The following is a 13,552-nucleotide window of genomic DNA, read 5'->3' as shown; positions in this document are numbered from 1 at the left end:
AAAAAAAAAAAAAAAGAGAAATGCAAATCAAAACTGCAATGAGATAACATCTCACACCAGTCAGAATGGCTATTATAAAAAAGTTAAAACTAACAGATACTGGCAAGGTTGTGGAGAAAAGGAATGGTTATACACTGTTGGTGGGAGTGTAAATTCTTTCAACCACTGCGAAAGACAGTGTGGTGATTCCTCAAAGACCTAAAGACAAAAATACCATTCGAACCATCAGACTCATTACTGGGATATCCAGAGGAATGTAAATTGTCCTTTTATAAAGATATATGCATGTATGTGTTCACTGTAGCACTATTCACAATAGAAAAGACGTGGAACCAACCTAAATGCCCATCGATGATAGACTGGATAAAGAAAATGTTGTACATAGACACTATAGAATACTGTGCAACCATAAAAAAGAACAAGATCATGTCCTTTGCAGGGACATGGATGGAGCTGGAGGCCATTATCCTTAGCAAACTAACACAGGAATAGAAAACCAAAAACACATGTTCTCACTTATAAGTGGGAGCTAAATGATGAGAACACATAAACACATAGAGGGCAACAACACACACTGGGGCCTATTGGAGGATGGAGGGTGAGAGAATGGAGAAGATCAGGAAAAATTACTAATGGATACTAGGCGTAACACCTGGGTGACAATATAATCTGTACAACAAATCCCCATGACACAAGTTTTTCTATGTAACAAACCTGCACATATACCCCAAACTTAAAAATTAAAAAGAAAGAAGTAGTGAAGTTGAACATAGATCAAAAGAAATTATGCAATTCAAAGAATGAAAAAATGTTTGAAAAAAATGCAAACAGAACTTCAGAAACATATAGGACACTATAAAAAGGTATAATATTCTTATCCTTGTAGTCTCAGAGGGAGATGAAGAGGAGACCAATGTAGGACAATAATCTAAAGAAGTAAGAACCAAAACATCTCAAACTCGATTTAAAATAAATAAATAAATTTACAGATTCAAAAAGCATGGCAAATCAGAAACAAGATAAATTCAAGGAAAATGACATCCAGACACATCATAGTTAAATTGCTCAAAATCAAAGATGAAGAAAAATATTTGAAAGAGGCTAAAAAAAAAAAAACTACGCATTATTACAGATTTCTTACCAGAAGTTAAAGAGACCAGAAGAGAAGGAAACTACATGTTTAAAGTGCGGAAGGAAAGGATCTAGTAATGCAGAATTGTAGATCCAGTGAAAATATCTTTCAGGAAATGAAGGCAAAATGAAGACACTCTTAGATGAAGAAAAACTAAGAAAATTCTCTGCCAATGAATCCGCTAAAGGAAGTTCTTCAGCTCAATAGAAATGACACCAAAAAGAAACTTGGGACTTAAAGAATGAAGAAAGAGCAACAGTCTCATCTGTGAGTAAAGATGAGGTGGCCCAGCACGGTGGCTCATACCTTGTAATCCCAGCACTTTGGGAGGCTGAGGCGGGTGGATCACCTGAGGTCAGGAGTTCCAGACTAGCCAGGCCAACATGGTGAAATCCTGTCTCTACTAAAAATAAAAAATTAGCCGGGCATGGTGGCGCATGCCTGTAATTCCAGCTACTCCAGAGGCTGAGGCAGGAGAATAGCTTCAACCCAGGAGGTGGAGGTTGCCGTGAGCCTAGATCACACCACTGCTCTCCAGCCTGGGTGACGAGAGTGAAACTCCATCTCAAAACAACAACAACAAAAGATGAGGTAATTTTCTTTCTTTAAGTACTTCAAAATATGTATGGCTGTTGAAAGGAAAAAATGTATGGCATTATCTGGGGGTGGAGGGCTAATATAAGTAGATTTAATACTACGACAACCATAAAGGAAAAGTCAGTGGGTGAGATTTAATGGGCATCTATAAATGTAAAGATTTTACATGAATGATTAAAAAGTTAACTCTTAAATAAACCATGAGCTGCTAGGTATGTGCATTGTAATCATGAGAATAATTACTTTAAAACACAGAGATATCCAAATGCTAATAGAGAAATCAAAATGGAGGCCAGGCACAGTAGCTCAGGCCTATAATCCTGGCACTTTGGGAGGCTGAGGCGGGTGGATCACTTGAGGTCAGGAGTTCGAGACCAGCCTGGCCAACATGGTGAAACCCCATCTGTACTAAAAATACAAAAAGCCAGGTGTGGTGGTGCATGCCTGTAATCCCAGCTACTCAGGAGGCTGAGGCAGGAGAATCGCTTGAACCCGCAAGGCGAGGCAGAGATTGTAGTGAGCCGAGATTGTGCCATTGCACTCCAGCCTGGGCCCCAGAGCAAGACTCAGTTTCAAAAAATTAAAAAAATTTTAAAATTAAAATTTCAACTAATATTAAAAAAAGGCAGGAAAAGGAAATGAAGAAAATTGGGAGAGAGAGAGTAAGAAAGGCAGAGGGTGGGGAAAAGGCATGCAAATTAGAAAGGAAGAAATAAAATGGTTCTATTCACAGACAACATGATTGCTTATGTAGAAAAACCACCAAAAAAATCTACTAGCATAAGTGAGGTTTACAAGTTCAAGGGTATATACACAATTTCTATGTGCTAACAATAGAAAATTAGAAAATATTTAAAAGCAGCACTATTCATAAATGCAGTAAAAAAACATAAAATACTGAGGTATAAGGGTAATAAAATGTGGGAACTGAGAGCTAAAAACTAAAAAATAATAATGAAAGAAATAAAAAAAGATTTAAATAAATGGACGGGTATACCATGTTTATGGATTAGAAGACTCAATACCATTAAGATGACAATACTGTCTAGCTTTTCTATGGATTCAATATAATCCTAATCAAAATTCCAGCAGGATTATTTGTAGAAATTGAGAACCTGTTTTCAAAATGTATGTGAAATGGTGAAGGAACTAGAAGAGCCAAATTTGTTTTGCGAAAAAAAGGGACAAAGTTGGAGAACTCACACTACCTGATTTGAAGGCTTACTATAAGTTTACAGTAATCAAGAGCATGTGGTATTCCTGAAATCAATGGAACAATACAAAAAGTCTAGAAGTAGTTCACACCTGTGGTGAATAGATTTTGTAAAAACGGAAAAAAGGCAAGTCAGTGGTGCTGGAACAGGTGGACATTCATATGCAAAAAAAGAAAAAAAAAAAAAGCCTTGGACCAAAACCCACAATTTGTAAAAGTTAACCCCAAATGGGTCACAGTCTTAAATATAAATCTTAAAGCTAGGAAAAAAATAAGAGAAATTTTTTAGAGTTAGAAAAGTTTTCTTAAACACAACATCAAAACTATGATTGTAAAGGGAAAATAATGGATAATACAGGCTTCATCAAAATTAATTTCTGCTCTGCCAAAAAACAGTTACGAGAAGGAAAAGACAAGTTACAGGCTGGGGGAGAATATTTGGAAACCACACACATTCTTGAATCCAGAATTTATAGAAAACTGTCAAGCCTCAATTAAGCAAACAGACAACCCGATACAAAATAGGCAAAGGATTTAGAAGACACTTCATTAAAGAAGATATATGCATATCAAAAAAGTATATGAAAAATGCCTCACATTATTATTCATTAGTGAAATGTCAATTAAAATCTCAATGTTATATCATTACACACCTATTAGAATGCCAAACAAAACAAAACTGACCATACTAAGTGCTGGCAACAGCATGAACCAAATGGACCTCTCATACACTGTGGGTGAGAATGTAACCTGGCACAGCCACTCTGGCAAAGTCTGACAATTTCTTATGAAGTTCAATATAACATCTTATTGACCTAGCAATCCCACTTCTACATATTTATCTAAGATACATTGAAACATGTTCACATCAAAACTTGCCAAGAACATCTATAGCAACTGTATTCATAATCACCAAAATTAAGAATAACCCCATGTCCATCAACAAAGAATAACAGATGCATTCATACAACGGAATATTAACCTGCAGTCAATAAAAGGAATGAACTTCTGATACTCATTGCAGCATTCATAAATCTCAAACGCATTGGCTAAATGAAAGTAGCCTTAGTGAAAAGGCTACATACTGTGACTGACTACAAGGGAGCAGCAAAAGAAATGTCCAGAATAGGTAAACCTACAGGGACAGAAAATAGATTAATAATTGCCAAGGCTTGGGGAGGGATGTTGGGGGAAATGGGGAATGACAGCTAACTGCTATGGGTTCCTTTTGGGGCTGACTAAATGATCTAAAATTGATTGTGGTGGCTGTGCCACTCTAAGAATATAATACAAAACCCTGAGTCACACACTGTGAATGAGTGAATTGTTTAGGATGTGAATGATATCTTAATAAAGCTGACTTAAATTTTTTAATGAATGAGAAAATGAATAAATATGAATTATTTTCAAAATTCCACAACACTAAAATTTTAATTTTTTTCTGGAAAGGATGATGCAGATGGGGTGCTCAGTCCTCACATTAGCAGGTGAAAGTGTAGATTCTGTCCAGCCACTTGGTCGAGTAGGAATAGTGAGTGGGCAGTCAGTATCAGCCTTCAAAGACGAAGCACACATAGGGTTTCCAGATAAAATGAAGGGAGCCCAGTTAAATTTAAATTTCACACAAATAGTAAATCATCTTTTAGTATAAATATATCCCAAATATTGTATGTATATATCCCAAAGTTGTATGACTACAACTAAAAACTTATTCTTTGTTTACCTGGAATTCAAATTTAAATGGCCATCTTGTATTTTATTTGCCAAATCTGGCAACTCTAGGAACTCATTTACTATTTCAAAAAGTGTGTCATCTTAGAAAAAGTATGGATAATCAGCTGGGTGCGGTGGCTCATGCCTGTAATCCCAACACTTTGGGAGGCCGAAGTGGGTGGATCACTAGGTCAAGAGATGGAGACTATCCTGGCCAACATGGTGAAACCCCGTCTCTACTAAAAATACAAAAACTTAGCCAATGTGGTGGTGGGCGCCTGTAGCCTCAGCTACTGGGGAAGCTGAGGCAGGAGAATCACTTGAACCCAGGAGGCGGAGGTTGCAGTAAGCCAAGATTGCGCCACTGCACTCCAGCCTGGCAACAGAGTGAGACTCCGTCTCAAAAAAAAACTTGATGAGGCACATGTATTTTTAGCAATTTGAAAAAGCCATTTGCATTTTCTTTATTTCTTATGCATAAAATACATTTTGCTTCTAAAATGAAGTAACCTGAAGGGATAATGTTTGATGAGTATATTTCATATTTATTTGATTAAAATTGAGTTCAATGAATGTGCATAATTGCTGCAAATGTAACTTGAAGGACATTTGGAGCATTGTTGGTTTTCTGTTTTTTTTGTTATTGAGTGAATGGGGATGACAGGAAGTCTCATTTATCGCATGAGCTGTTAAAATATAGAGATCTATATACATTTTTAGGTGATACAGAATCCATATAATATTCTCATCTCTACTTTACTTGCCTCAAAATTCAATTTTTATCTTACATTTTGTGAAACTAAACAGAGCAAACTTGTTTTCTTCAAAATGACAAAATTTCAGTAGTAGTGAAAACTGTCATACTTTTCCTATCAATTCCTGAGTATGAATTTTACCTCACTTATAATTTGCCCAGTAATAATTTTCTAGAGACACTGTTAAAATTCAAATGATGTGTTTTGAATGGTGTATGTTGTTTCTTTATTTTAAAATTTACTTTATAATTTTAGGAGCTTCCATCATTGAAGCTGGGACCTCAGAAAGTTATAAAATAATAAAGCAAAATTGTACTGGCATGGGATAGGTTTCCTAAATCATGAAATGCCTCCAGATATCATTCTTCAGGTAAAGCTAAATTAAGAATCACTTATTTCTATTTTAGAATTCTGTTCTTATTTATCATGAAAATGTTAATTTTAAAATAGAGGCAATATAAGAGTGTGCGAACTTGTTACAGAACCTGAAATCATCTCATTACATTTTTTATATTTAGTACACTGCATGAATTATGTCTTATTTTATGGTCAGTAAACTATGATTAATTATTTACTTGTTTATCATTTTAAGATTAGTAAACTAGATTATTTTGTTCTCAAATAAAACATATACATTCCGTGTCTTTTCTGTAAGTTGATTCTGTGACCATCCTTTTCCATTGAAAACTTCAGTCATTCAACAAACATTTGTTGAAAGTACTTGCCTGCTAAGTGCCAGTACTGTACTGTGTTAAGTGCTATTCAGACCACATGTTCTTAAGTCTAATTATAACAGGAGAAATCTCCAAGTAAGATCCCCACCAAACTTTTCAGTTACATTCTAAAGGCAGTAGCCATCAATAGACAGCAGAGCACCTCTCAACTTTGATCCATACACCTGAAGGTAGTCGCAAATTTAGAACTTTCAGGGGTAAAACCCATTGATCTTATTCCAGGCTGTAGTTTATACCTACAAAGTAGTAGACCTCATTTTTCTTCTCTACCACCATAATCACCACCACCACTCCCATCTCCATCAACACCCTCATCTTCATCACCACCACCACCACCATCTTTCTTCATCACAGCCTCCACGTCCATCACCATCACCACCACCACCATCACTGCCACCACAGCCACCATCACTGCCACCACCACCGCCACCTCCACCACCATCCTTCTTTATCACTACCCCCATGTCCATCATCATCACCACCATCAATGTCACTGTCGCCACCACCACCACCACCATCACTGCCACCACCACCACTACCTTTATCACCACCTTCACCACTACTACTTCAATTATCACTATCACTATCACCACCACTACCATTACTACCATCACCATTACCTCTACCACCACCACCATTGCCATGACCACCATTGCCATCACCATCACCACTACCACTACCACCATCACCTCCACTGCCACCATTATTACCACCATCATCACCACAATGATCACCACAGTGGTCACCACCATCATCCTCACTACCACCATCACTAGCCTTACCAGCACCCCACTCATGCCCTCTAGCTGCCTTATAACAGGTCACAGTTTAGTTAGAGCAATGAAAGAAAACATGCTCATATGATAAAGGACTCTGATTGATATAAGCATACAGTGCTCTGGAAGAGCAACCACACTAGAGGTGTCTTGGGAGTTTTCCTATTTTATAGGCATAAGAGAGATCTGCAGTCAATAGTGATTAGCTGATCAGTATTGTGGGAATGGATTCACATAACTAGTTAAGAGATTAATTCAGTGTTTTCTTTCCAGCCGGATGTCTATCCTGGACAGTGCTGGGCTTTTCCAGGTTCCCAGGGTCATACCCTAATCAAGCTTGCTACAAAGATCATACCTACTGCTGTTACCATGGAGCACATCTCAGAGAAGGTGTCTCCCTCAGGAAACATCTCCAGTGCACCCAGGGAATTTTCTGTCTATGTAAGAAGCTATCTAAATTTGTCATTCAGATTGGCCTGATAGAAGGTGGTTGGCTGGGAATTAGGGGCTGTCCTCTGAACTAGGACAGATAACTAGTTGTGTCACTTATTTCCTGGACTTTTGCTTTCTCATCTACAAAGAGAGAGAGTTGGACCAAATGACTTATATTATTCAACTTTTTTTTTTACTTTTATCAAAGTTATACATGTACATGTAAAAATCAAGTATTTCCATAAAGTTTGTAAAGAAATAGTTATTCCTTGTCCCACTTCTCCACATCTCCAATTCTTATTATCCCAGAGCTTCTATTTGCAACAATTTTAGATGTTTATTTGGGTACTTGCCTCCATGTTGGCTTTTACCATTACTTCTTGATTTTTCAGTTTTGGTTATGACATCCTCTCATGGAAAGTGAAGAGTAGCTCTTTTCCATGGCACTTCCATCCTCCCAACATGTTTATGTCTTGATTTAAAAAACAAAACATGTGGCCGGGCGCAGTGGCTCAAGCCTGTAATCCCAGCACTTTGGGAGGCCGAAACGGGCGGATCACGAGGTCAGGAGATCGAGACCATCCTGGCTAACATGGTGAAACCCCGTCTCTACTGAAAATACAAAAAACTAGCCGGGCGACGTGGCGGGCGCCTGTAGTCCCAGCTACTCGGGAGGCTGAGGCAGGAGAATGGCGTAAACCCAGGAGGCGGAGCTTGCAGTGAGCTGAGACCTGGCCACTGCACTCCAGCCTGGGCGGCAGAGCGAGACTCCGTCTCAAAAACAAACAAACAAACAAACAAACAAAAACAAAACAAAACATGTTTCTGGAGATATAATTCCCATAACAATTAATTCACCCACTTAAAGTACACCCTTCAGTGGCTTTTAGTATATTCACAGAGTTGTGTATCGATCACCATAATCAATTTTAGAACATTTTTCTTACCCTAAAAGGAAACCCCATACCCCTTAGCCGTCACCTCCTATTCCCCTAGTGTACTCCTCCAACCCCTCGCAACCACTAATCTACTTTGTCTCAATAAATTTACCATTCTATCCATTTCATATAAATTGAATCATTTATAATGTGTGATCTTTTGCAAATGGCTTAATTTAGCATACTGTTTTTAAGTTTCATTCATGATATAGTATGTCTCAATATTTCATTTATTTTTTATTGCTGAATAACATTTCATTGTATGGATATATGACATTTTATTTATCTCTTCATCAGTTGATTGACATCTGAATTATTTTCATTTTTTTGGTCATTATGAATAATGCTTCAATAAACATTCATGTACAAGTTTTTGTGTGGACATGAGTTTTTGTTTTGCTTGGGTATATACCTAAGACTGGAATTCCTAGATAGCATGGTAAACGTAGGTTTAACATTTGAGGCACTGCTAGAAGACTGTATTATCTTTTTGTTCAAGCAATACTCAATGTTTTCATGGTGACTATGTGAACAAAACAGCTCTCAGTTGAACTATTTAGTGTACTTAAATACTACTTTCTTCCATTTTTTTTTATGTTTCTGAGTGTAATAATTGCTTTACTTTTTTTTTTTTTTTCTTGAGACAGGGTCTCAGCTCTGTCGCCCAGGTTGGAGTACAGTGGCACAATCACAGCTCACTGCAACTTCAAACTCATGGGATTGTTTTTTAAGTTTTTTAGTAGAGATAAGGGTCTTAATATGTTACCCAGGCTGGTCTCAAACTCCAGGGCTCAGGGGATCCTCCATCCTTGGCCTCCCACAGTGCTGGGATTACAGACGTGAGCCACAGGTGCCCAGCCTATTTTTCTTTAATTTGCTTAGTTTTCTCTATTCCTATTACTAAAACTTTTCCAAATTCTTCTTCAGAAGTGCAAATATTCCCCCATTATGTTGATTCACATGAGATAATTTATAAATTTCTTCTATTCTTCATCCCTTCCTTCATTTTCTATTCATTTATTTTCTTTTTTCTTTTTCCCCAAGATATCCCTCTGGCGCCCTCAGCGTTTTGCTCCAGACTTGTTAGGTAGGCCTGATGCACAACTGTTGTCATGGGATTTCATGCCTGCATCCTGAGGATTCAACTTATTGTCTAATTTATTATTTTTAAAAAGTGTTTATTTCCCTTTTCTGTTTTTTGTTCCACCTTCTGGAAGATCATATCAATTCATATTTTAACCCCTCTATGGAAATTTTCATTCCTGCTGTCATGATTATACTTTCTGAGACTTCTTGTTTCTATACATATTCCCTTTTTTAGAGCCTATATATTTTTTTCTTTTATGATGGCAGTACCTTCTCTTATGCTTCTGAAGATATTAACTGTAGGTTTGTCTCACTTTCTTCTGCTCGCTTCCGGGTCTGGATTTCCTAGCCCCACTTTTCCCCCTTGTGCGTATGGTCTCTCTGTTTCCTGTACAACGCTTTTCTCCCATGTCTGTGATGCTTGTCACATGAATTCCTAGGCGATGCAAAACCAGCAGGAAGCTTTGCGCGCACGGTGGGGCTCATATGTCGTGAGTTTGCCCCGGGAATCATCAGGTCAGGCCATTTCGTCCGGAGTCACAAGTGTGCCATCAGGAGAGTTGACCCTGAGAGGACTCCTGCAGTGCGCAGGAGGTACCAGCCTGGCCAACCACACCAGGAACTGCTGGAGAGAGGAGGGCCGCGGGGCCGCCACTTTGTGCAGGGGTCATGCTCTTGTGGGCGGTTCTGGGGAGGTGCCGGCAGTGGTCTTAGAGATGGGAGAAGAACAGAGCCCTCTGCTGGGCCAGGCGGGGCTGGAGGGGCGTGGAGAGGTTGTAACTGCTTTTTGAAATGACTGTCAGCTAAACCGCAGATTTGGGCTCCTTTCCCCCACACCTCCCCGCCCCACGTGGGCTCCCTCTTCCGGCCTTTCTGGGAACCTGCCGCTTAAGTCCTGCGCTGCTAGTTCCACGTAAAGCCAGAGTAGTTTGTGTTCTTTCTCTCCAGCTGCCATTTGGCCATCTTCACTTTTTGGTGTTTTTTTCTTTCTTTCTTTTTGTTTTGGTTTGTTTTGGTTTGGTTTGGTTTTTGGTTTCACTGTCTACTCCCACTTTTGCCTTATAGGTTTATGCCTTACTTCAATTATTTGATCTTCCCATCTGGAGGAGGGCCCCGGGTTAAACAGCCTGCCTTACATGCCACCCAAATGCCTCTACATTCCATATGTGGAGTTTCACAACAAAGGGCTGCTGTCCTTTCATAGAAGCCCGCACCACCTGCAAGTGGTGTCTGAAAAGTTGAGTTTGAGCAGCTAAGTTCCATCTCAGAAAGGTGAACACATTCATTGTTTAGAAAACTTACGGGTGAATCCCAAAGGCAGGGATCCTTTAGTAATAAAAACTGCTTCTCATTATTTTTTTCTACATTAGAGAATTTACGAAACAAGTAAAATCAAAACAAGGTGATAAAAGGGCTGGGTGCAGTAGCTGCTCCTGTGATCCCACCTCCTTAAAAGGCTAAAGCAGGAGGATCACCTGAGCCCAGGAATTCAAGGCCAGCCTGGGCAGCACGGCCAGACCCCGTTTTTTTGTTGTTGTTGTTGTTTGTTTGTTTGTTTTTCTTTTTTTTTAACTTTTATTTTAGGTTCAGGGATATATGTGCAGGTTTGTTATATAGGCAGTAAGTAGTAATACCCAGCAAGTATTTCTCTGCTCCTCTCCCTCCTCCCACCACCCCACCCTCAAGTAGATCTCAGTGTCTATTTGTTCCCCTTTGTGTTCATGTGTTCTCATTATTTAGCTCCCACTTATAAGTGAGAACATAGGTATTTGTTTTTCTATTCCTGTGTTAGTTTGCTATGGATAATGGCCTCCAGCTCTATCCATGACCCTGCAGAGGACATGATCTTGTTCTTTTTTATGGCTGCATAGTATTCCATCAGATCCTGTTTCTTAAAAAAAAAAACCCAAGAAGGTGATAAAGAAGGTAGAAATAAAACTAGCACTCCTCTCTTAAGCTAAAGAGAATATATGAGGCTTGAGTCATATATACATATATAATTGTCAGTACATTATGTAACCATGATGTATCCAACTCTTTTAATAAAAATGTTATAGTTTGATATTAATATTTTTATTACAAAATGATTTAACAAATGTACTCTTTGTTTTGCTGTGTTACTACAATTTAAGGAACCTAACAATAAACTTCAGATTCACATAATGAATTAGTTTGCAGCAGTGCATTCTCCTCTCACAAATCTTCAATTTGAAGGGTAGAGAGGAAGAACAAAAGCACAAGAGAAATTGCATACAAAGAAAAAATCAGTGTTTTATCAGTCAACAGAAGCTGACTTTTTAGAGGAAATTATTTGTGTGATCAAAATCTAGCAATTGGCCTATGTTTATCTCATTTTGGAAAACATCAGTTCAATATGGGGACCCATTTTTATTTTATTCAAAGTATGCTTATTGCAAATATAGTTATCAGACCAGAGTTAATGCTGGGATTTGCTCTACATGTATGTATCTGTCTTTCATCTATCAGTTGTTTATCTATCAATCATCTATCTTTCATCTGTCTTCTATCTATCTATCTATCTATCTATCTATCTATCTATCTATCTATGTATCCATCCATCCTCTGTCCTTCTAGTCAGTCCCGTGATCAGCCTTTGGCCTCACTGGTCCCTTGTTAAATGCCCTCTGGGTGCACAGATTAGTACTGGCATGATCACAGCACTGTGCCCCTGGTGTACACACAGAGATATCTGGTGAATTATTTCTTCTTTTTGAAAACACAACTGTATCCATTCATTACAATCTCTATATCTGTTGCTTTCTTTATAGGGCGTCACAAAAAAATGTGAAGGAGAAGAAATTTTTCTAGGTCAGTTTATATACAACAAAACAGGAACCACCGTTCAAACATTTGAACTCCAGGTAATGTGTGCCCTGGGAAATGATATAAGTAGCTCTATCACTGGAAGAAATTTGTTGGGATTGCTTCCTGTAAAGTGATGTATGAAAATAATTATGACAAAAGCATGAGTTACACAAAGCTTATCTGAACTTCAATTCTTAGCTCCAAGTGCTTACAAGGATTTTAATGCAAAAGACAGACAAATGCAAAACCAGTTTCTAAGTCAAATTCTTCCTCACCTGCTATCACTTTTTTATAATATATATTTAATTTCTTGGTTCTTTCTCAGCTATTCCATTCCCTGAATATTATTAAGTGTAGTAGTTACTACCTCACCTTGCTTGAGTATAGGGGAGGAGGATGATGGTACAATATGAAGTGGACAGAGGCAGAGAGAAGCTCAAAGGAAGAGTGGATAAAGATTTAATATCAGATAATACAAGTACAACTCCTAATCCAATGGGGGAAAATATCAACTGTTAACTTATAAATCCCCTGAAACTCACCAAGGCGTATGAAATATACACTCATTTTTTAAATTAGCCACAGGGAGTAACTGAAGAGATGTAGAAGACATTTTATATCATGTAAAACCAAGTGTTTTATGGCAATTTTTTTTTATTATACTTCAAGTTCTAGGGTACATGTGCACAACGTGCAGATTTGTTACATATGTATACATGTGCCATGTTGGTGTGCTGCACCCATTAACTCATCATTTACATTAGGTATATCTCCTAATGCTATCTTCCCCCCCTCCCCTCCCCACAATACGTGCTGGTGTGTGATATTCCCCTTCCTGTGTCCAAGTGTTCTCATTGTTCAATTCCCACCTATAAGTGAGAACATGTGGTGTTGGGTTTTCTGTTCTTGTGATAGTTTGCTGAGAATGATGGTTTCCAGCTGCATCCATGTCCCTACAAAAGACACGAACTCATCCTTTTTTACAGCTGCATAGTATTCTATAGTGTATATGTGCCACATTTTCTTAATCCAGTCTGTCACTGATGGACATTTGGGTTGATTACAAGTCTTTGCTATTGTGTATAGTGCCACAATAAACATACGTGTGCATGTGTCTTTATAGCAGCATGACTTATAATCCTTTGGGTATATCCCCAGTAATGGGATGGCTGGGTCAAATGGTATTTCTAGTTCTAGATCCTTGAGGAATCGCCACACTGTTTTCCACAATGGTTGAACTAGTTTACAGTCCCACCAACAGTATAAAAGTGTTCCTATTTCTCCACATCCTCTCCAGCACCTGTTGTTTCCTGATTTTTTAATGATTGCCATTCTAACTGGTGTGAGATG

General features: G+C 38.3%; 1 protein-coding gene across 1 annotated transcript in view; it reads left to right on the top strand.

Moving 5' to 3' along the window:
* SUN3 (Sad1 and UNC84 domain containing 3) overlaps window positions 1–13,552 on the top strand; it is a 46,805-nt gene that overhangs the window by 27,766 nt on the left and 5,487 nt on the right. The window contains 4 exon segments of the mRNA XM_017868554.1: window positions 5,666–5,701; window positions 5,704–5,780; window positions 7,194–7,361; window positions 12,166–12,258. Coding sequence (XP_017724043.1) covers window positions 5,666–5,701; window positions 5,704–5,780; window positions 7,194–7,361; window positions 12,166–12,258 — 374 coding nt within the window.

The sequence above is a fragment of the Rhinopithecus bieti genome, unplaced genomic scaffold (genome assembly GCF_001698545.2).
Source record: "Rhinopithecus bieti isolate Rb0 unplaced genomic scaffold, ASM169854v2 scaffold_3527, whole genome shotgun sequence".
Taxonomy (NCBI): Eukaryota; Metazoa; Chordata; class Mammalia; order Primates; family Cercopithecidae; genus Rhinopithecus; species Rhinopithecus bieti.
The sequence above is the reverse complement of the archived record's forward strand: the minus strand, read 5'-3'. Positions and strand labels throughout refer to the sequence as shown.